This window comes from Momordica charantia, assembly GCF_013281855.1.
Source record: "Momordica charantia cultivar OHB3-1 chromosome 11 unlocalized genomic scaffold, Mcharantia_2.0 BLBB01000011.1, whole genome shotgun sequence".
NCBI classification, from domain to species: Eukaryota; Viridiplantae; Streptophyta; class Magnoliopsida; order Cucurbitales; family Cucurbitaceae; genus Momordica; species Momordica charantia.
This window is the reverse complement of record NW_028275159.1, coordinates 21,127,421-21,149,281: the sequence shown is the minus strand read 5'-3', so window position 1 is coordinate 21,149,281 and position 21,861 is coordinate 21,127,421. Positions and strand designations below refer to the sequence as shown.

At 39.5% G+C, this 21,861-nt stretch overlaps 2 protein-coding genes and 1 pseudogene across 2 annotated transcripts; 2 read left to right on the top strand and 1 right to left on the bottom strand.

Moving 5' to 3' along the window:
- Positions 1–6,361: 6,361 nt before the first annotated feature.
- LOC111012133 (putative L-type lectin-domain containing receptor kinase VI.1 pseudogene) lies at positions 6,362–8,866 on the top strand (annotated as a pseudogene).
- A 7,233-nt stretch (positions 8,867–16,099) lies between these two features.
- LOC148208308 (uncharacterized) lies at positions 16,100–18,448 on the top strand. Its single transcript, XM_088120177.1, has 6 exons — positions 16,100–16,225; positions 16,583–16,643; positions 16,740–16,828; positions 16,895–17,982; positions 18,176–18,250; positions 18,379–18,448. The coding sequence occupies exons 1-6, from the start codon at positions 16,100–16,102 to the stop codon at positions 18,446–18,448; spliced, it is 1,509 nt and encodes a 502-aa protein (XP_087976303.1).
- Positions 18,449–19,122: 674 nt separating this feature from the next.
- LOC111012067 (uncharacterized) lies at positions 19,123–19,578 on the bottom strand. Its single transcript, XM_022286092.1, has one exon. It carries the CDS (start codon positions 19,576–19,578, stop codon positions 19,123–19,125), a length of 456 nt encoding a protein of 151 aa, XP_022141784.1.
- Between the last annotated feature and the right edge of the window lie 2,283 nt (positions 19,579–21,861).

Genomic DNA, 21,861 nt, shown 5'->3' with positions numbered 1-21,861 from the left:
AAAAATTTATTTTTCACTCTAATTTTTTTATTTCTAAATTTCTCTCTACAAACTTTATTTTTCTCTCTAAAATTTTCATATTTTGAATATTTATTGTTATTTGTTTCTCTCCAATTTTTTTTATATTTTTGTTTTTTTTCTAACAGCCTAGTTTCATTTCTCTCTCTAAAAATTTAATATTTTTCGTCTCTCTAAAATTTCATCTTTTATAACTTTTCTTTCTCTTCGTAATCTATTTTTCTCTGAAAAATTATATTTTATTTTCTCGTTCAATTTTCTTTCACGGTAACTTTTATTATGTTTGTATTTATTTATTTTCTCTAAAAATTATATTTTAAATCTTGTTTTTATCTCTAAATTTGTTTCCACTATAATTTCTTTCTTTATAATTTCTTTTTTTTCTTTAACATATCTTTTCCTATCGACTTTATTTTTTTTTCCTCTAAAAATTTTCTCTTTTTGTCTTTTAACTTTTCTTTAACTAATTTTTTCTAAATATTTTTATTTATCTCTCTAAAATTTATCTTCCAAAAGTTTATTTACATCTCTCCCAACTTGTATTTTCATATCTCTTCATTAGGGGGAAGACAAAAATTTCCTCAAGGTTGGGTCCAAAAATAGAAAATGCGTGTCCCGACCCCGATTCCATTTTTTAAATAATTAATATATATATTTATTACACTTTTTTATACTTAAATTCGAAAAATAAGTATAAATAGTTATAAAACCGATAATTTTTCTCGAGAACATCTCTCGGACCCAAGAACGAGGTGGAGACGGAGACTAAAAATTTTCACGAGCACAAGAATGGGTAGAGCATCCTCTCTCGCACCCACATCATTGTCATCTCTACTCTACATAAAATTTTATCTCTCTAATATGTATTTTCAATTTTCTAACTTTTTAAAAACTAAAAACCAAAAATAGTTACCAAACATGTTTTGGTTTTTTGTTTTTTAAAAACAAAAACAAAAAATGGTTAGTAAACATATATGGTTTTTGTTTTTTAAAAACAGAAAACCAAAAACCAAAAACCAAAAACAAGAAAAACTAAAAACTAGAAGCTAAAATGGTTATCAAACGGGCCCTAAGTGATTTGTTGTGAAGTAATCAAACATTAACTACTTTATTAAATCTGTTGCATATCTCCTTTAGTGATTGGCTCATTTTGGAAATGAGGCCCAAAAGTTTTCTAGCCCATGTTTGTTGTTTTAGTTGGTCCAAATGGAACAACCCTAAAACTCCCCTATATAAGCATCATGATGAAACCCTCGGAGTAGATTTTTGTTAGAGATTTGGGTTGCTCTCCCTCATTGCTGTGAAACCAAAGAGAAGGTAAGGTGCATGCTTTCCTTGTCACCGTGATAAAGAAGGGCTCCGTTGGAAGAATCAAATACACGCTGGAGAGACGACGCCGCCACCCATTGATTGAGTCGAGTGAGTTTGGCCACCGTAAGGTGTTTTTTTGGCGATCTTCGACATTGTGAGGGTTTGTTTTCGGTGTTCTTGGTAACGATCTATATCATCTTTGTATTTTCTCTTGAATCTTTCCTTTGATTTCTTAGATCTGACATTGTTGTACCTATTGTATGTTTCTGTTTGATCTCTAATAATATTGACTAGCAAAGATCTTATAATCTTTGCAAGTGGAGTAGGTCGTTAAGACCAAACCACTATAAATCATTGTGTTTCTTGTTCTTTTACACTTACATATACTTTCTTTGGTTATTCTGCGAATCGATGAGCATCAAATCATAAAAAACATTATTACTGTAATTTTTAGGAGTGAAAATGATATTTTTCATCGTTGTAAAATTATTGTATTGACGAAAAATCGCCCAAAGATCATTAAAATCGATCGTTAGAATTACAACAGTGTCTATATAATTTTCTATTGAATTCTCCCCAATTTTGTGAAGTCCACATTATCTTCTAAAATTGTGCTTTTAAATGATTATTTTTGAATATCTTCAATTGTCACAAAATATTAAATTATAATTAAGTTTAAATATTTAAATATAATAAATTAATAAACTTTTTTTATTACCCAGGAGTCGGTGGTCGTTTGACCTTTACGCCCCTGGGGTATGCTCATTGTCCCCATACCCGTACATACGCAATGAATCATTACTTAGTGGAAGTTGCTTCCCATGTAGAAACCCCCAAGACATTGAACCCCAAGCCACCCAAACTATCCTTGGGGAACTTAAATTAATAAAATGAAAAATAAATATATAAAATATGAGTGTATTTTTCATCTTATCAAATACTAAGATCGTGATTTCCGATGTCGAGCTAGAAGGTGTTCATCAACCACATAATGACGCCCTTGTTATTGCATCCAAGGTAGACCATGTCCAAGTTCGGTAGGTACTTGTTGACGGAGGAACTTCTGCAAATATCCTTTCCTTGACAACGATCATAGCCCAAGGATGGACCTTGACCATACCGAAGAAGAGTCATACCTCATTAGTTGACTTCCCAGGCAAACAAGTTACTCGATAAGGGTGCAGTGAACTCCCCCATCATACTTGGCCAGGGGATACCCAAATATGAAGGATTGCCTACTTTTTGGTTATTGACGTAAAGTCGGCCTATAATGGAATATTCGATCGACCTATCATCCATGCCCTAAAAGCTATTCTATCCACTTTGCATCAAGAGTTGAAGTATCTAACCTTTAGTGGTGTTGGCATAGTTCGTGGCGAGAAAAAGACTTTTAGAGAGTGTTACGTGGTTGCTTTTAAGGGCTCGGTCATCTGCATTATTTCTAAAAAGGCTGACCTTAAGGAAACTCATGCTATACTTGATCGCCCAATGCCAGTTGAAGAATTGGAGCTTGTTGTCCCACTGCTCACCCTCAAAAGTAGTCAAACTACTAAAACTAGATATGTTGGAAATATAAAATTAAAGAGCAAAAGACTGACCTAAGCAAAGATGCCGAGCATAAAAGGTTGAACTTAGAGTGAAAGAAGTTTTGGAAGTGTAAAAAGTGGAGTGTTAGATCTTAGGTTGTCTATAGCAACGCCTGGAATGATCTCAATTGTCTATGTAAGGTGTAATCAACATCCCATATTTAACGGAAGCTAAATAGTCTGAGACGGCTCAGCAGCTGTGAAGTTTCTCAAGCTCATACTCCAAAGGATCTCTCTGCCAAGTTGGAACCCCCAGCTTACTAGTGAGGGAGTCAATGTTAGGAGTAGAAAACAACCTTGCCACGAGGAGAACAGAGGAAGGTCGTAAGTCTAGGATTTCCTGAAGACCAGAAGGAAAAGATTGACCTTCATAATTAACCATAGAACTGTATAGGTAAGTTTTAATTTGGCTAAAGATCTCGCCCCTCTCGAACATTAAGCACCCGATAAGCCAACCTTCTACCAAAATTATCCAACAGCTAAAACTATCGATCAGACATCTTATCGAATGTTCAACCTATATGTAGAAGGTCTCATTCCGGTATCAGGTACCACATTTTGACTCAGCTGTCTTACTCTTTAGGTCGAATTCATATTGACCTGATCAACGTCGGAGTGTTTGCTTCTCTTATTCAGGTCTTCTTTGCCAAGTGACACTCAAACTCGACTTGATATTTGATCACAACTAGTTCTGACCTAAACCAAAAATCACCACAAACAACTTTGGCTAGAAAAATTAAAAAATTATATTATCCCGATAAAATATAATTATTGGTAGAAAGAAATAATACATTAATGTTTATTTTTTAATTCTGCAATTTTTTTTACCTCGATGTTCATCAACCCTAGGCAAGAAAAATCCACACGAATTTGTTCAAAGTTATGTTCAATAGAACGTAAAAAGTAGTCACATTTCGCCATTTTCATTGAAATTTTTATATGTTTATAGATTTAACATCAATATTTCCTAAAAAATCGACAAGTATAAAAAGCAACAAACATAATATCACTAATATGATCCTAATGTTAATATTAATCCTTTTTAACTTGAAGTTTAAAATGCTTATTTTTTAATTTAAATACTTCTCAAGAATTTTTTATTTTTATAACTTTCTATATATATCCATCCATATTGACATTTTATTGATATTTCTATCAATAAATCTATAGAATTGAAACCTCGACATTTTCATTGACATAAATATTTAAAAATTTATTAATATGGATATAATATTAATATTAATAATTGTGAATTAAAAAGATGAAAGGTTTGTTTGTTGTGAATTTTTTATTTTTATACTTCCAGAAATATTCATCTCATATTGATATTTTATCAATATTTCTATGACAAAAATGAACTTCAACATTTTCATTGACATCGAAATTTTTTTATATTCAACCTTAACATTTAAACCTCGGTAAAAAGTACATTCAATGCATGTGCATTGATTGAAAACTACACAAAGTTCGCATTTAAAACAAAATATCACTAAAAGGATTATCAACTTTGTGAGCAAGAAGAACCTTTTTTTTTTTCAAAACATAAGCTATAAAAATAAACAATAAAAGCTATATTTAACTAATTCAAGCTAACATTTTTCAGTGTGAAGATAATTCATAACATTTTTAAAGTTCTCTGGAATTGAGAAATGAATAAAAATAAAGTTTTTCTAAAACTTCATATATATATATATGTAACCTTTTTTTTTTAATGAAGAACTCTTTTCATAATTATGATGTTGGATTCGTTATAATTATGATGTTGGATTCTTGTAACGAATAATGACTCTTGATGCACAAATTTGGCTCTCTGGGATTCCTTCACATTTGCACCAATCTTTCACATATGAAAGGGATCGACATGATCTGCAAAACGAAATAATCCTAAGATCGATGTGACAAGGCTCTGATGCTTAAATTAGTATTGAAGTAGTCGAGTGTAGAGAGTAGGGTATTTGGACGTACTTTAGGGTTTGACTTATTTCCCTATTTATAGAAGTTGGATCCTGATCCCTTATCTGGCCCTTCTTATGGCCCTATCGTCGGATCAAGAGTCGGGACGCGATGAGTTCGGGCCAGCATGCGTCGCAGTCAAGTCGGATCTTCTCGAGTTCTCGACCGGGGGGCCGAGCCCTGGTCGGCGCCAACCACTAGTCGACCAGGGGGGCTGGCTTGGATCGTCGAGCATCGGTCCCCTTTCTGGTTCGTACTTTCTCTTGGCTTTCCCCCAGCCTTCTCTTGCTTTGCTGGATCTTCTCCTTCTCCCTATAACAATGGCAAAATTGTAAAATTAGGGACAAACGTTAGAAAAACTTGTCTTCAAAAGTCTGGTTGAAATTTCATTGGGTCTTATATTTTTGTGTTGATTCTTCCAAAAGAAAAAGAAAAATCAAGAGTCTATCTATTCACTTCATTTTCTTTTGTCCTTTTATTTGGAAATTAATGTGTGCCATTCGCTTCGACACATGACTATAAAAACAAAGAATAATAGTTAGGTTTTTGTTAGTTGCCATCCAATTTTTTATTCATCATCGTTAAAAATTTTACATGTAGGAAACAAAAATTAAGAAAAGAGATATTTTTAATTTATAGCGCTAGTAATTTCATAAACAATTTGTTAAAAAAAAAAAAGACTCGTAATAATTATTATTATTTTTTCTTAATTTATTGTTTTTTTTGTTAACCTCTCTAGATACATTTATACTATTTAACACATAAAATCTAATTCATCCATCCTTTAAAATCCAACTCACCCATCAATAAAATTTACTTTTTTCTAGAAACATACGTCGAAGGTGAATTAGCACCTGTCACGTGTCGACAATAAAGGTCATCACTGACATAAATAAAGAGAGGAATCAAATGAATCTAATCATTATTAGGAAAAATCCAAATAGTTCGGAAATACTCTTCAAGCCTAGCTACTTTCTACCTTTGGCGGACTTTATCAAATGATGAGCTGACCTTAAATAGTACCTACAGGCACAAGGCATTGGACGCAATCTTCGACAAGGCGTCACGATTATTGGATAGTCGGAGAACCATTGGAGTGCTGTTGGAAGCGCCTTATCGAGAGCTCATCTTCATAAATATAGATCCACTTCCCCGCAAGATAAGTGAAACTATATTCTCTCTCAAGTATAGATCGACCAATTACTCACTTGAGAGTTGAACTGCTGACTATGTTTTGCAGGTCTCTCACTTGAGTATACCTTAACTCGTCACTTGCGTAGCAGACTTGGTCAATTTCTTGATCAAACAACATACATTTAGAATTAAATATGTGTAACGAAACATAAGCCTTTTGTTAATAAATTTCAATAAAAAAAAATACAGAATGACTTAATTAAATATTTTTCAACACAGTAAGAATAAAATTAAGAATTTTAAAAGATTTTTTGGCCAAATCAAGAATTACATTAGATACGTAACGTGCCAGAACATGAAAATTATCTTGCTTTCGATTTTGAAGCTCTAAGTTTCAAACTTTCTCCATCAAGCCATTTTATTCTCTAGACTCTCTCATCCCCATGGATTTTGCTCACAATGTCTAGGAAATTTCAAGCCATTTGGGTTTCGCCTCCAATTGAGACCAATTCCAAAACCATTTCTTTATATACTAACAATGAAGTTAAAATTGTGACCCGCCCATATTTTCTTTTGGGTTATGGCTATGGCAGCTCCTCTGTGTTTTCTTTGTGTGTTCCTCTGTTTGGCTGCTACTTGTTCTGCGCAGTCTTCGTTTCTATACAATGGATTCAACGAAAACGCGAGGCTCAACAAGAATGCACAAAACTTGTCTCTTGATGGAGCAGTAATTGAGAAACCCTCTGGTGCATTGAGGCTCACGGACACTTCACATAACGTGGTCGGCCGAGCATTCTATCCTAATGCATTTAAGATGTTTGATAAAAGTTCTGACTCATATCCGAATGCTTCTTCTTTCAGCACAAGTTTTGTGTTTGCGATCAATCCATCTAGCCCCGGCCGAGGTGGGTATGGCTTCGCCTTCGCCTTGGTTCCATCAACCCAAATTGTAGGTGCTGAAAGTGGACACTACTTGGGATTATTCAACGCTTCCAACGATGGAAACCGTTCCAACCATATATTTGCTGTGGAATTTGACACTGTTAATGGGCATGGTGAGGTAAAGAACACCAAAGGAAACGATGTTGGGATCAACATTAATAGCATCTCATCAGTTGCATCACGACATGCTTATTTTTCTTTCCATGGTGTAGTCCAAGAAATACAAATCGATTCAGGTGATCCGATTGTTGCTTGGATTGAATATGACGGCCCTAAAAGACTTGTGAACGTCACTATAGGCCCCTTCATGGAGCAAAAACCAGAAAAGCCACACATTTCCCTTCTGGTTGATCTGACTTCTGTTATGAAGGATCAAATGTCCGTCGGCTTCACTGCGTCGACTGGTGAGGAATCAAGCTCTCATTACATTTTGGGATGGAGTTTTGCAGTGAATGCTCCTGCGCTGCAGCTGAAGTACTCTGAACTTCCCAATGGACCAAAAGAGCAACATCATTTTTCCTTATCAAATTCCCAATTGAGGGTTGTTTTACCAGTTTTATCTATTGTGACCATTGTTGGAGTTATTTTAATAGCTTTCTTGGTTAGAAGAAAGTGGCAAACTGAGAGGCTGGAGGACTGGGAAAGAGATTGCCCTCACAGATTCAACTACAGAGATCTTTACAAAGCAACAAATGGATTTAAAGACACCGAGCAAATTGGAATTGGGGGGTTCGGCTCAGTATACAGAGGCCTGCTACATTCAACTGGAACCGAGATTGCTGTGAAGAGAGTACAAAGAAACTCAAGCCAAGGACTGAAGGAATTCGCAGCAGAAATCGAAAGCTTGGGACGATTGCGACACAAGAATTTGGTCAATCTCCAAGGATGGTGCAAGAAACATAACGACCTTCTCATAGTTTACGATTATATTCCAAATGGGAGCCTTCATTCTCTTCTCTATCGTCCAAAACACAAAATTGTTTTGAATTGGCAGCAAAGATTCAACATCCTCAAAGGGATTGCTGCAGGCTTATTGTATCTTCATGAAGATTGGGAGCAAGTGGTGATCCACCGAGATGTAAAGCCAAGCAACGTTCTGATAGATGCTGACATGAATGCCCGATTGAGCGATTTCGGTCTGGCCAGACAATACGACCACAACCAAATATCGCACACGACACGAGTTGTCGGGACCATCGGCTACATACCACCAGAGTTGTTCCTGACAGGCAAGGCATCGAAGAATGCCGACGTGTTCGGGTATGGAGTTCTGATTCTAGAAGTGGCGTGTGGAAGAAAGCCTTTGGAATCAGATGAATTCATGTTGGTGGATTGGGTGAGGAAATGGTATGAAACGGGTGGGATTCTTTGTGCGGCTGATCCGAAGTTGGATTCTGTTTATGAAGTTGAAGAGATGGAGATGGTGCTGCAACTTGGGCTTTTCTGTACTCACCGGAAACCAGAAGCTCGACCGACGATGAGACAAGTCATGAGGTTTCTTAACCGAGACGACCCGCTTCCAGCTCTCCACACTTGGGATTTTTCTCAAAGTATCTTTGGATCTAATTTAAGATTGACAGATGAAGTTATTTCAGTAATGTCCATTGGCACATTCTCTTCTGGCTCCATAAATACAGGCAGATAGTTTAAGCTATTTCAATACTGTCATTAATGTAAATTTTAAGAATATCATTGTGCCGACCTTAGAAGGCGAGATAGTAACTATATTTGTGGCGATCAATATGAATATAGTTCACTATCAAGGTATAATCCCTACTATTAGTATTGGAGTGTTACCTAATTCAAAGTTATCAGTTGTTAGTATTTTAGTTGGTTGTATTATCAGTTAGTTTGTACCAAAGTTTTAGACACATTATGAGAAGTTCTGTACATGATTTCATTAAGGCAATAATATTGATTTTCCATCCATTTACTATTCTAAAATGGTATCAAGTATTTGAACAATTTTCGGTGTCTTTTGTTGGGGACAATGGTACCCTGAGTACTCCATGTGCAAACCCAACAATCCTCCGTTCAAGTAGTCATCCATTCATCCACTCCTGAACTACAACGAGAGCTTGTTTTTATTCAAAGCTCGAGGTACACCCAGATAGAGCACAATTACGAATCACACCATGACTACATCTTCCAAGACTCACCACTTCTTTGTTTGGCACTCGAGAATTTCACTAACACAGCTAGGTTTAGACTATGACTCTAATACCAGATGTCTTTGTCTGCTTTGGGTATAACTCTCATGACTTTGGTTTTGGTTTCATCCAAAGAGCCCATACCAATGGAGATGTTGTCTCTCATACTTATACTCATGATCTTATTTTTCCCTAGCTATTGTGGGATCTTTGTCTGCACTCTTTACAAATCGAACAACTTTTTAATTCTCTTTCTCTTGGCCATGGATTATTTGAATCTGCTTGTTATTCTTCCACCACCTAATTCCTCAACTTTTGATCCCTCCTCATTCTAATTCTTCTTTGACTTTGCAATTGAAGGCTAAGTGACATGGGTTAGTCCAAAATGTTCGTCTCAGTGTGGTTGCACTCATTATGGTTATCCCGGGTTAATCAACCCTAGCTGGTCAAGCCAATAATGGTCGATTAGGGCTTGTCGACCTAGGGTTGTTGGGCTTGGACTAGTCCACCCAGTTGAACCGAGTTGGTCGATCTGAGCTATTCGACTTAGATTGGCCGACCTGTAGTGGTCAGCTTGGGGTGGTTGGCCCAAGATTGTGACTCAGTCCAATTGCTCCAGTGTGGTGAACCTGGGATGGTTGTCTCGAGGGTGCTGATCAGCTTGGAGTGGTCTGCCTAGGATAGGTAAGCCATGGGTCATCAAGTTTGTGCTTGTTGGCTCGAGTTGGTCAACCTTTGTTGCTTAGGTGGGAGCTAGTTAGGTCTGGGGTGGTTTGTTTGGTCTGGTTGACTAGGGTGCTCGTCCATAGTTGTTGCCCCATGCTGGGCAACATGAGTTAGTTTGGGCTAAAAGTCTCATTGTATTGAAGGTCATGTTCCTAATGAAAGTCTTTTACCACTAAATGTATAATAGACCCATAAGGTCAATGTTTGATGCGATGTACCAACCACAATGACACTTTTTTCAAGAAGGTGTAGGAAATAAGGACCAAGTACCTTGTTTCTATAACCCAAAAATTTATCACTTGATAAATTTGTGTGAATGAACTAGGTTCACTGTGTTTAGGTTCAAAGTGACAGAAATATAACACATCTTGCATTTGCAAATCACATACTTATATCATGTTTGTATGGCATGAGTATTGGAGACGACTGACAATGCAGAAGGAGCTGATGGCGAAGGGGTGCAGTTCAAACGGTAAGAATGAGCTAGTGTGGTTGAGGGTTTTGACATGTTTGTTTGAATAGAGAAAGAGGGATCCAACGAAGGAACAACCGGTGAAGTAATAGATAGAAGGTAAATGTGGGAGCAAGAATAATGGGAAATTGGCTCAAATGACCTCCAAAAACTTTTGAAATGCTCAAATGACCTACCCTCTTTAATTATGCCCAAATGACCCACTTTTAACATTGATGATGTGTTAGAAGCAGGTGAAATGACCAAAATGCCATTAAATGTAACAGATGACCGCTGGAATAATTCCCGGCCGAGGTAGAAAAATTCCCGCCCGAGGTAGCGTCAATGCACGGCAAACCCAATTTAATGCACACCGACTTGTACCTTAATAATCAGTACATAATCCCAGAGAACATATGTCCTTATCGTAAATATTCTCTCTGCACAATCCTAAAAAATATGAAAAGTATTGTGAATATTCACTTTAGAAGTTTCAAGATTTTGGGAGAAGTAGTTCTTTATTTTTTATGCTTTCTCCTTTTGCGCGTTAATCTTGCTTGATTCTATATTTGAACACATGTGTTTTTATTTGATCCTCGTTTGGTTTATTTTTGTTACAGTCGGAGTAACAATAACTTTTGTTATTTTGTTTTAAACTCATATGTTCATTCCTCCTGCACTATGCGTTCTAATTGTCGGGTTATTCTCGAGCGAGGTGATATGATTACCGGCCGAGATTCATGTTATTGATGAACATCGGGCGAGGTACTAAACTTTCTCGACCGGGGTCAGAGGTTTTCAAAACGGAATGTTTGTTAAACTTACCTCGGGCTTGGCTGCGTATTGAAATCCACCTCGAGCGAGAAAATATGTTTCCTGCCCGAGGTTAATGTATATATATATATATATATATATTTGTCTTTCAATTGTGCTTTGTAATGCAGAACAAAGTGGTACCGAATCGAAACCCTCATACTTGGTTACGCAGAACCCGTGTACCCCCGCGGAGACGAAGAATATTTACCGGATGACTACGTGTCGAGGACGATTAAGCCACCAAAATTTGTGGACTCTTACTGGAGACCGCCGCTGCATATTTTTCTTGATTCCATAATTCTCGGCCAAGTTATGGTCGACCCCGACTGTCAAATTCAATGAGCTACAAAAATAGAGATTAAAGTTCTGTACATTTAATATGGAGGTTGTTCTTTATTTCAGTTCTGCCAATATTCTTGGGCTCGAACTCGATCGAGGTAGATACCGAGGTTGGTATTTTTTTCAGTTGTGCAAAAAACCTCGAGCCTGAACCAGCTTACCTCGACCGTAAAATACAATGTTCTTCATAAATAAAGATTAGAATGATCCTAATATTGAAAACGCAGTCCTAAACTCCATTAATAATTGATGTTTTGTCTCAATGTATCTAAACGAGTCCCTATTAAATCATAGTCAATATACTTAAATTCATTTGTATTATCAAATTTAACTAAGTTACGTACAAAATAAGAAAACAATTCTAATGGAATATCAAAAAATAGGTCTATTCGCCCAAAGTTGAAAAGCAAGTTGCCTCCTAAAGTATGCGATCCTAGACTGTGTTAGAGTATCCAATGTGGACCCGGTTACATCGTACTCAAAATACTTGACGCAGAAAATCCCACAGTCGCCACCGCCAATCTGTTGTGGTGCTGACGTAACTCGTCGAATCCGCCATGGTTGGATCAGTAGATTGGGTCGGACTTTCATAACATCATATTTGAAGAGCATTACTGGGATGATGGTGCGCATTACCTTCAAATGATCCTCCATAGCATGATCCGTGGTCATTGAAGTCAAGGAGTCCCATACTACGATTTCGCCTTCCTCGAGGTCGATACATACCATTACCCAGTGCTTGCCCCTGATGTTAAATGGGAGATATATGGCGTCCACTTCCATCCACCTCAAAGGGTAGTCCGTATGAGTGTCGTCAGTATAACCCATGATGCTCTTGTCCCTCCCGTCCCAATCGTACTCGACCGCTACTTTTGAAGGCAATGAACTATCAGATTGCATGCATGCATATAGACTATCCTTACGTCTGAAGTATCAAACTTAACTCAATGAGTCATCAACCTATGCACTATGACCAATTTGAAGTTAGTGGATAGGCATGAACACACGTACCGCAAGAACTAGATCGCCAGTTGTGAACTTCCGAGAACACAGGTCAGGCCGCTGCTCAAGCTTCTTCCGCACTAACATGAACAGCTCATTGACGACCTATGAATAGTACCCAATTTATAAACATGAACGTATACATATTTACTACATTTAGTTTGGTTAATGATCACTTACCTCGGTTGTGCACCAGTTACCTGGCCTCAATAGGTTGTGGAACCAGGCCTTATTCATGATGGAGTATGCGGTCTTTCGCGTTGAACGTTTGTCATCGTCATCTAGCCAGACCTGAAATTTGTTATCCTCCTCTTTTGGAATATCCACAACTGGATTGTATTGTATGACCTTATGTCGTTTTCCGTCCACCTTCACTTCAACCGACGCACGCAACTTCCATGGTACTCTCCTTTCCCGTTGTGGTCGCTGAATTTTGGGACGTGGCAATGGTTGTGATATGAGACGTACTTCGTCCGAGTCTACATGCTGTGATTGGTCTGGTACGACCTCGTCCGTCGCCGATGCACTATCGACGTATTGGGACTGAAAGTAAACTAGTTAGAACCTCGACAGATTGATAAAATGAAGTATATGATGTACGGTTCGATACCTCTGGCGTCGGTGTATGAAACTGGTTCGAGTCCGACTCAACCTCTTCCACGTTTCAAACCCCTGCTTCATCTCCTATGTTGACCTTCAGTACTTCGTGAACCTCTGGTTCTTTCGGGACATCAGATGCATTTTGGACCTGCTGAACCTCTACCATGTCGACGTCCATGTGGCCTGCTCCACCAGAATGACCGCCTACTTTGGCTCTTCGCATTTCAGCAGGATCGACTAGTTGACCCTATACATCAAATGACATATCACACCATCCAAATTTTAAAAAACATACGGGAATACAAAATTTAATAAACTTATCTACTTACCCTGGCAAGCCGTCGCAAATACTTCCGTATGGACTTTAACTCACCTTCCACACCCTTGAGCTTATTTTCCACGGCATCGATACGCATGTCCAACCTTCCTAACCTCTTATACACCTTCTTCTTGATCTTCTTCTTCTTTTTCTCTTTCTTCTTATTTGTGCCCTCTCCGTCTTCAATATCATCGATTGGTGGACATTCGATCATATCGTCGTGGCCCTCGCATGCGGGTCGCGGACTTTGGAGCCCTTCTTCATCATGTTCCACATCATTGGATGTTGGTGGTTCGAACGTCCTATTAAAAAATATCGTCTCCGATTCAGTTTGTTCCAAGCTCTTTGCTCTGGCCTGCACGAAATATGATATCACTCAGGTGTGGTTCGAAAACAAGTGCATGATAAAGTTAGTCACTTACTGTTGTTGACTGGAATATGTCTCTTTCCAACATCACCCATCCTATCGAACGAACACACCTCCACCGGAGCATGCGGGGTACCACGTCATCATTAACTTTTATAGCAACTCGTCCATCCAGGGACGATATCGTCTCATACCCCCACACCTGTATAAATTATAGATAATGTTAGCAATCATTAGTGAGTCCAAATAAATATGGCAATTATATGATATTTATTTACCTGAAACACCCACGGGTAACCATACAGACTGTACGCTTTCCTCAACTTCCCATCAGTGCTCGTTGAAGAGTTTTTATTGTCTTCTCAAACGATATGGATCCCCAGTCATAGTTGCAGTAAACTTCCCAATCATCTACTATTCCTAGCAAACTACTGTCAAACTTCAAACTTCTCTCCCGTCCATGAAGTACTAGTTCCACGTAGTACACAATTGAGACCTTCACCGCGTCCCAATCATCATCAAACCGTAACATTTTGTACTTCTTCTCCAAATTGGCCAAGGTCAGGTTTACGTCATCATCGAAGTACAATGTTCTAAGCCTGGCAGGAAACATGTCTTTCCTAACTTGTGCTCTCGAATATTTTAGGCCGCTAATGAGGTCAAATTCTCTCCGACCGAATGACACCTTACTCCCCAACAAGTTGAAACTAATGGTGTCCGGACTACTATTTTCTACCAATACCTCCCTAAGTAACAAGCTATGTATTAACGGCCCGTTAAATACTAGATCCACATCAATGAGATGGCTAAATACAGTCTTCGTAAAAAGACGAAGCTGACGGGGGGTAAGTTTCTCTTTAATATCTTGGGCTGTCTTTGCTAGGTGCGACAGACAAGACACTTGGGACGAGGCATACATCGCGGGAGGGACCTTCGGTACCATTTCCATTTCCTATAGGTAAATGCAAATAAACATGCACACTGAGATTCAAACAAACAAATTTCAAACAACGAAGAACTGCTCTCTGTTATTTTTCTCGGGTTCGACCTCGGGCGAGGCTGAGCTCGAGGTATTGAAAGATGTTCACCTCGAGGTTGGTAATTGAGGAGGCTCAATATTAGGCTCAACATCGAGGTTGAACATCTTTCAATACCTCGGGCTCAGCCTCGCCCGAGGTTGAACCCGAGAAAAATAACAGAGAGCAGTTCTTCTTCAACCTCCCACCCCACCACCTCAAATATTTCAAATGAACCTCCTACAGACATATTTCGAATAAACCTCACACCCTCACACACAGAGACCATATCGACATAAAAATACACAAAAAAAATCAAGAACAAAGAAGGCAGAAACAACAATTAGTTTTCCTATTTTTCGAAACACAGAATACATGAGAAACGAAAACTAAATTGATGCCATATTAATCATTAATCATGTATTCGTTCATCCGAACACCAGAAAACGTAATCGACGGAAGAATCAAACATTGAACTCCTAAACAGAGTTGAAAATTGAAGCCCTAACTTTCAATGTGATGGAAAAGAACAAAATCTAATAGAAATCAAACTTACCTCGAGCGATTTCGAACGGAGAAGGAAAAGATAAATGGAGAAGACGATGGAACTGTATCGATTTCAAACAAAGAAGGAGAAGACGAACGGCGCGATTATGACCCACCCCCTCACAGTACCCAACCAACCCACTTTTAGCATTGATGATGTGTCAAACGCAGGTGAAATAACCAAAATGCCATTAAATGTAACAAATGAACGTTTACATAATTCCCGCCCGAGGTAGAAACAATCCCGCCCGAGGTAGCTTGAATGCACTACAAAACCAATTTAATGCACATCAAGTCGTACCTAACCAATCAGTACATGTCATTACTAACCTCAGAAAACATATGTCGTTATCGTGAATATTCTTTCTGCACAATCCTAAAAAATCTGAAAAGCTTTGTATATATTTTCTTTGGAATTTTCAAGACTTTGGAAGAGGTAGTTATTTGGTTTTTATGCTTTCTCCTTTTGCTCAATAATCTTGCTTGATGTCTACATTGTAACAGATGTGTTTTTATTGGGTACTCGTTTGGTTTATTTTTGTTACAGTGGGAGTAGCAATAACGTTTATTACTTTGTTTTAAACCCATTTATTCATTCCTCCCGCACTGTTCGTTTTGAATTTCTGGTCGTTCTCGAGCGAGGTGATATGATTCTCGAACGAGAATCACGTTTTGTTGAACCTCGGGCGAGGGACTGAAATCACCTCGATCGAGGCTGCGTATTGAACTCCACCTCAGGCGGGAAAATATATTTCCCGCCCGAGGTTGAAGTTTATTTTATATATTCTTCCCATTTCTAATTGTTTTTCAATTATGGTTTGCAATGCAGAACAAAATGGTTCCCCTTTTTGTGATATATGGAGGTCAGTGGAATCAGACAGGCACTGTATACGAAGGTGGAGTTATGGGTGGGTTAAACGTTGATGAAGGAATAACATATAGAGACCTTGTAAGTGCGATCTTTAGGATGACTAGAATAAATCCTGATCTTTTCAATATTGTTCTACAATGTATCTAGAAATTTGAGTACCAAGTTTTTACCTTATGGGCCCTCCACATCCCTTCCAAGTGTCTTTGTATGTATCTGTTGTACCAAAGGAAAGACAAGGTAGTGGTAGTAACTCACGTGATGGTACATTATAACCCCAAACCGAAACATTGGCTTCATTTTCATGCCAAGTAGAACAAAACGTTCCTTCTTCTATCCCACTAAATCACATGCACTCACCTATAGATACTGTCAACCTGCCATGTTCTGTACAATTTATGACTCCATTGACGGACAATATTGTCCCTTGCAATTTAGGCGACAATGAATAAGAACACTTCGGGCAGTGGGATGATGTTGAAAGTGATGAGGACCATGAGTATGAGAATGAGGATGATGGCTACACACCCTTAACTTTAAGGCTATGCCATCCTAAGGTGCTGCTAAATGGAAGGATCTTATCAACGTCCAACAGGAACTGAGAATGAGTATGAGGACGAGGATGATGAAGCTGAGGACCCAGTTGGGGGCGGTGATCCATCCTCAAGAACACCTGTTGTGGAAGTATAGTCTGTAAGTAGGAATGCCCCTTGTGCAACTACTAATGGTCAACATGCGTCCTTAGAACAGATGGATATAATTGGTAATGAGGATGGTTCTGTTCACGACATTGCAGTTGGCAGTGTTTTTCGGTCTAAGGACGAATTACGATTTAAACTGGCTATTTTTGCTATAACCAAGAATTTTGAGTACAAGGTTAAGAAATCTACCACAAAGTTATTATATGTTGCATGCACGGAAAATGGGTGCAAATGGGCCCTACATGCAAGAAGAATCAAAGGTTCGGATACCTTTCTCATCTCAACGTTTTCTGAGAATCACAGTTGCGAACGACCGACACTGGCACATGATCATCGACAAGCTGGTAGTTGGGTGGTGGGTCAGTGGATAAAGTCAAACTTTGAGGAGGTCAGCCGTCGTTACAGGCCTAAAGATATTGTGAATGATATGCGAAAGAATTACGGTGTCAATGTCCGATATGAAAAGGCATGGCGAGCGAAAGAAGTCGCACTGGTCCTATTGATGGGATTTCCTAGAGAGTCGTACTCTACTTTACATAAGTATGGAGAGGCTCTGAAGGCCGTGAATGAAGGAATGGTTTTCCACATGAAATTGGAGGACGACACATTCTTCAAGTACGCATTCATGGCCTTAGGATGCTCGATTAGGGGTTTTGGAAGTTGTATACGACCTATACTTGTGGTTGATGGAGCACATTTGAAGGGGAAGTACAAAGGAGTACTACTTACTGCATCCTCAATAGATGGCAACAACCAAATTTATCCTCTTGCATTCGGTGTTGTCGATAAGGAGTGTGATGATTCATGGACTTGGTTTATCGAGCGGGTTAAGATTTGTATAGGTGACGTAAATGGTTTGGTTTTTGTATCTGACTGGCATCAAAGTATCACGAACTCCATGGCAACGGTGTTTCCTGATGCAGCGCACGTCACATGTATGCATTATTTAGCGATGAAATTGAATGAGAAGTTTAGAAACGAGGGAATGCAAATAATTTTCGCTAAAGCAGCAAAGGCGTTCAAGATATCAAAGTTTCGATACTATTGGGGCCAACTAGCCGGATTCTCAGGAGTCCAGAAATACTTGGAAGACATCGGATTCGACAAGTGGCCTCGTGCATATCAACCTGGAATGAGGTATAACCAAATGACCTCGAATCTTGCTGAGTCCATGAATGCGGTACTTGTTCATGCTCGTGCTTTGCCAATAATAGCTCTATTTGAAAATTGTCGAGCTCTACTACAACAATAGTTTTATGAGAGGCGGACGGCTGCCTCTAGTCGAGGAACAGTTCTTACTGAATATGCAGAAATTATTCTTAAAAAATAGGTGGAACAAGCTCGATATCATCATGTCAGGCCAATTGATCGGTTCGAATTCGAAGTGCATGATGGTACATCCAAGGTAAGTGTCAACCTGAATAGCAAGACCTGCACGTGTAAACAATTTGACTATTTTGAGATTCCATGCTCTCATGCCATTGCTGGGGCGATTTTTCGAAACATTAGCGTGCATTCATTATGTTCTGATAGGTACCGAATCGAAACCCTCATACTTGGTTACGCCGAACCCGTGTACCGGCTCGGAGATGAAGAAGATTGAATTTTACCGGATGACTACGTGCCAAAGACGATTAAGCCACCAAAATTTGTTCCTCGTGTTGGACGTCGCCAAACTACTAGAATACCATCGGCCGGGGAAGTCCGATAGGTACATAAATGCTGGCGATGTGGAAACGTTGGACACAACCGCAAGACGTGTAGGCAACCGCTCCGAACAGAATGATATGGTTGTTATTATAGTCGGAACTATGTGTGTTATGTAAATACTAAGACATTATGGTTTTGCCGGCATTAAAATGATGTATTTTGTAGGTTCAGAAGTAGACTAAGTCAAGAATAATTCTTTTCAGCTTCTGTCATGTTTTGTCAAAATTCTCGGTGCTTTCTCGGACGAGGTGAAGCCCTAGGTAAGCTTATTGGAAGGTTCTGTCAAAATTTCCGGTCATTTCTCAGGCTAGGTGACACCCGGGGTTGGATATTTTTAAGGTTCTGTGAAATTTCTCAGGGGCGATCTCGGTCGAGGTCGAACCCGAGGTTGGCACATTTTTTTTGTTTCCATAATTCCTGGCCGAGTTATACTGGACCCCGGCCCTCAAATTCAATGAGCTATGAAAGTAAAGATTAAAATGAATAATATATTGAAAAATAGTTTGTATACTTCGTCACCAAATAGAGATAATAGATACTACGTTGCAAAATATTTTGTATAAATTATCACCAAACTGCCTTATTAGACCATAGCTGGAAGGCAAATTGCCTCCTAAAGTATGGCATATTGTTTTGCCTCAATGTTTCTAAAGAAGTCCCTGTTACATCATATTCAAAATACTTAACACAAAAAATGTCGCAGTCTCTACTACCAAACTGTTGCGGGGCCGACGTAACCCTACGAATTCGCCACGGTATCATTGGTAGGTTTGGATGTACCGCGATGACCTGAGATTTATGCAATAACGATGGGATGACTGTGCGCATGACTTCCAGTTGCTCCTCCAATGATGCATCTAAGGTAATTGCCCTCAGGGAGTCCCAGACAACGATCTCACCTTCAACGAAGTCTATGCATATCATAACCCAATAGTTGCCGTTGACATTGAAGGGTAAATAGACAGCCTCCACCTCACGCCACTTGAGCGGGTAGTTCGAATGACTTCGGTCAATGTATGCCATGACGGTACTCTCCCACGCATCAGTCATACTCCTTCGCCGCCTGTGCTGGAGTGGCATTCTTTGATTTCACCAGCTCATATAGACCATCAGTTCGACGAAAAAAGTTCTGTACATTTAATATGGATGTTGTTAGGCATGGATAAGAAATAGAGAACAAAAAATATGGAGTAACAGACAATTACGTGGGACGTACCGACAACACAGTGTCTCCAGTGGTGAATTGCCGAGAACATAAGTCAGGACGTTCTTCTAGCTTCTTCCGCACGAACATGACTAGTGAATCAACGACCTGCAAGTATCACCGTCATAATCAACGACCTGCAAGTATCACCGTCATATTAAAAGTAATAGACACAAAACAATTAGTAATTCTCAGCCTTCACCATTCAAAGCCTATGTACCTCATTCGTGCACCAGTTGTTCGCCGTAAGTAGATCACGAAACCATTGTTTCTTTCTGTACGCATATGGTGTCCTTCGGGACGAACGATTTGATTCGTAGTCTTCAATCCACTTTCCGAATTTGACCTCCTCTACAGCTGGGAGATCTGGGAGTGGATTGTACACGATCACCCTCTTTCGCTTCCCGCCCACTTTAACTTCGTACGACCCTCCAAGTCTCCATGGCTTTTTCTTTTCCCGTTCTCCACGACGAGGGGGTGGACGTGTGACTGGCTGAGATAACACACGTACGTCGTTGTCATCCACACATGTTTGGCCTTGTGATTGTGTTTCCTCGGACGCTCGTGATTGGGATACGATATTTGGGTCAGTGTCGGTATCTGATAAATCCTGTAGAATCTTGACCTGAAAAGATGTTATCATTAGAACATCGTCAAAGTAACCCCAACCACAATAAGTTAGTGCGCAGCAATTGAGATACCTGTGTCGATGACTGGTACAAATCGGCGTCGATGTCAACATCTCCCATGTGTTTCGATGTACCAATGCCGATACTTTGGACGTCATTGGGATCATCAGGAGGCGTTCCTTGAAGCACATATTCTACCTCAGGTTCCACGGTTTTTTTGTTACCAACCTTGACCGTGTCAACCGCAACAGTGTCGACCTCTGCTGCCTCCGGGTCCACATCTTCGTTCTGGACATTTTGGACAACTGCGTCTTCATGACCATCGCGCACTGCATTCCCATGTCCATCGCCCGCTGCATCCCCATGTCCATCGCCATCGAGATGACTGTCTGTTCCCCCCTCATGAGTACGCCCTCCATCGCCAGCACTTCCTGATCCACCAGCATCGTCACCTCCTCTGCCTATTCACATATCGGCTGGGTCGACTGGTTGACCCTATACATAAAATGAAATATTTACCAACCGTGATAGAGAAAACATTCCATAAAACAAACTTAATGAAGGAAACACTTACCCTTGCAAGTCGCCGCAAATACTTGCGTATGGCTTTCAGCTCACCCTCTACACCTTCAAGTCTCCTATCCATAGCGGCTACACGCGTGTCCAACACTTTAATTCTTTTAACACTTTCTTGATAACCTTCTTCTTTTTTTCTTTGTTCTGTATCGCCTCTCCATCCTGGTTACGATCGACCTCGGCAGCGGTAGGAGCACCAACATTGTCGGTTGGACGGTCCGTGTTTATGTCCTCACCCTCGAATGCAGTCTCTAGACGTTGACGGACTTCCTCATCAGCTTCTAGTTCATCTGATGCTGGTGGTTCGATTGCCCTATTGAAAAACCTCCTCTCCGCTTCAGTCGGTTCTAAGCCCCTAATTCTGGCCTGCACGGAAAATGATATCAATAATACACAATTTGAAATAAAGTCATAAAAAAGGGTCAGACTTACTGTTGTAGACTGGAAGATCTCCCTCTCCAGCACGAGCCATCCAGTCAAGTGACCGCACCTCCACCGGAGCATGCGGGGTACCAAACTATCACTTATCTTCCTGGCAACTCGTCCCGTCATGGAAGATATTGTCTCACACGCCCACACCTACACAAATTACAAATAATGTTAGTAACAATTATTATGTCCAAATTATATTAAAAATTCATATATATTTATTTACCTGGAACACCCACGGGAAACCATAAAGACTGTACGATTTCCTCAACGCCCCCTGAGGTGTCTTCTTCGCAAGTGCTCGCTCCAAACTCCTCATAGTCTTCTCAAATGATAGTTGCCCCCAGTCATGGTTGCAGCACACTTCCCAATCATCTACTATTCCAAGCAGACTACTGTCGTACTTCACGCTTCTTTCCCGTCCGTAAAGTACGAATTCAACAAAGTATACAATTGAGACCTTGACCG

What these genes read in the sequence shown, in the direction of transcription:
- LOC111012067 (XM_022286092.1), bottom strand. Translation starts at nt 19,578, where the DNA reads ATGGCATACATTGACCGAAGTCATTCGAACTACCCGCTCAAGTGGCGT.
- LOC148208308 (XM_088120177.1), top strand. Translation starts at nt 16,100, where the DNA reads ATGCAGAACAAAATGGTTCCCCTTTTTGTGATATATGGAGGTCAGTGG. An exon ending in GAAAGTGATGAGGACCATGA is followed by an intron (nt 16,644 to 16,739) that starts GTATGAGAATGA and finishes AACGTCCAACAG; the next exon opens with GAACTGAGAATGAGTATGAG. An exon ending in GCATATCAACCTGGAATGAG is followed by an intron (nt 17,983 to 18,175) that starts GTATAACCAAAT and finishes CTTAAAAAATAG; the next exon opens with GTGGAACAAGCTCGATATCA.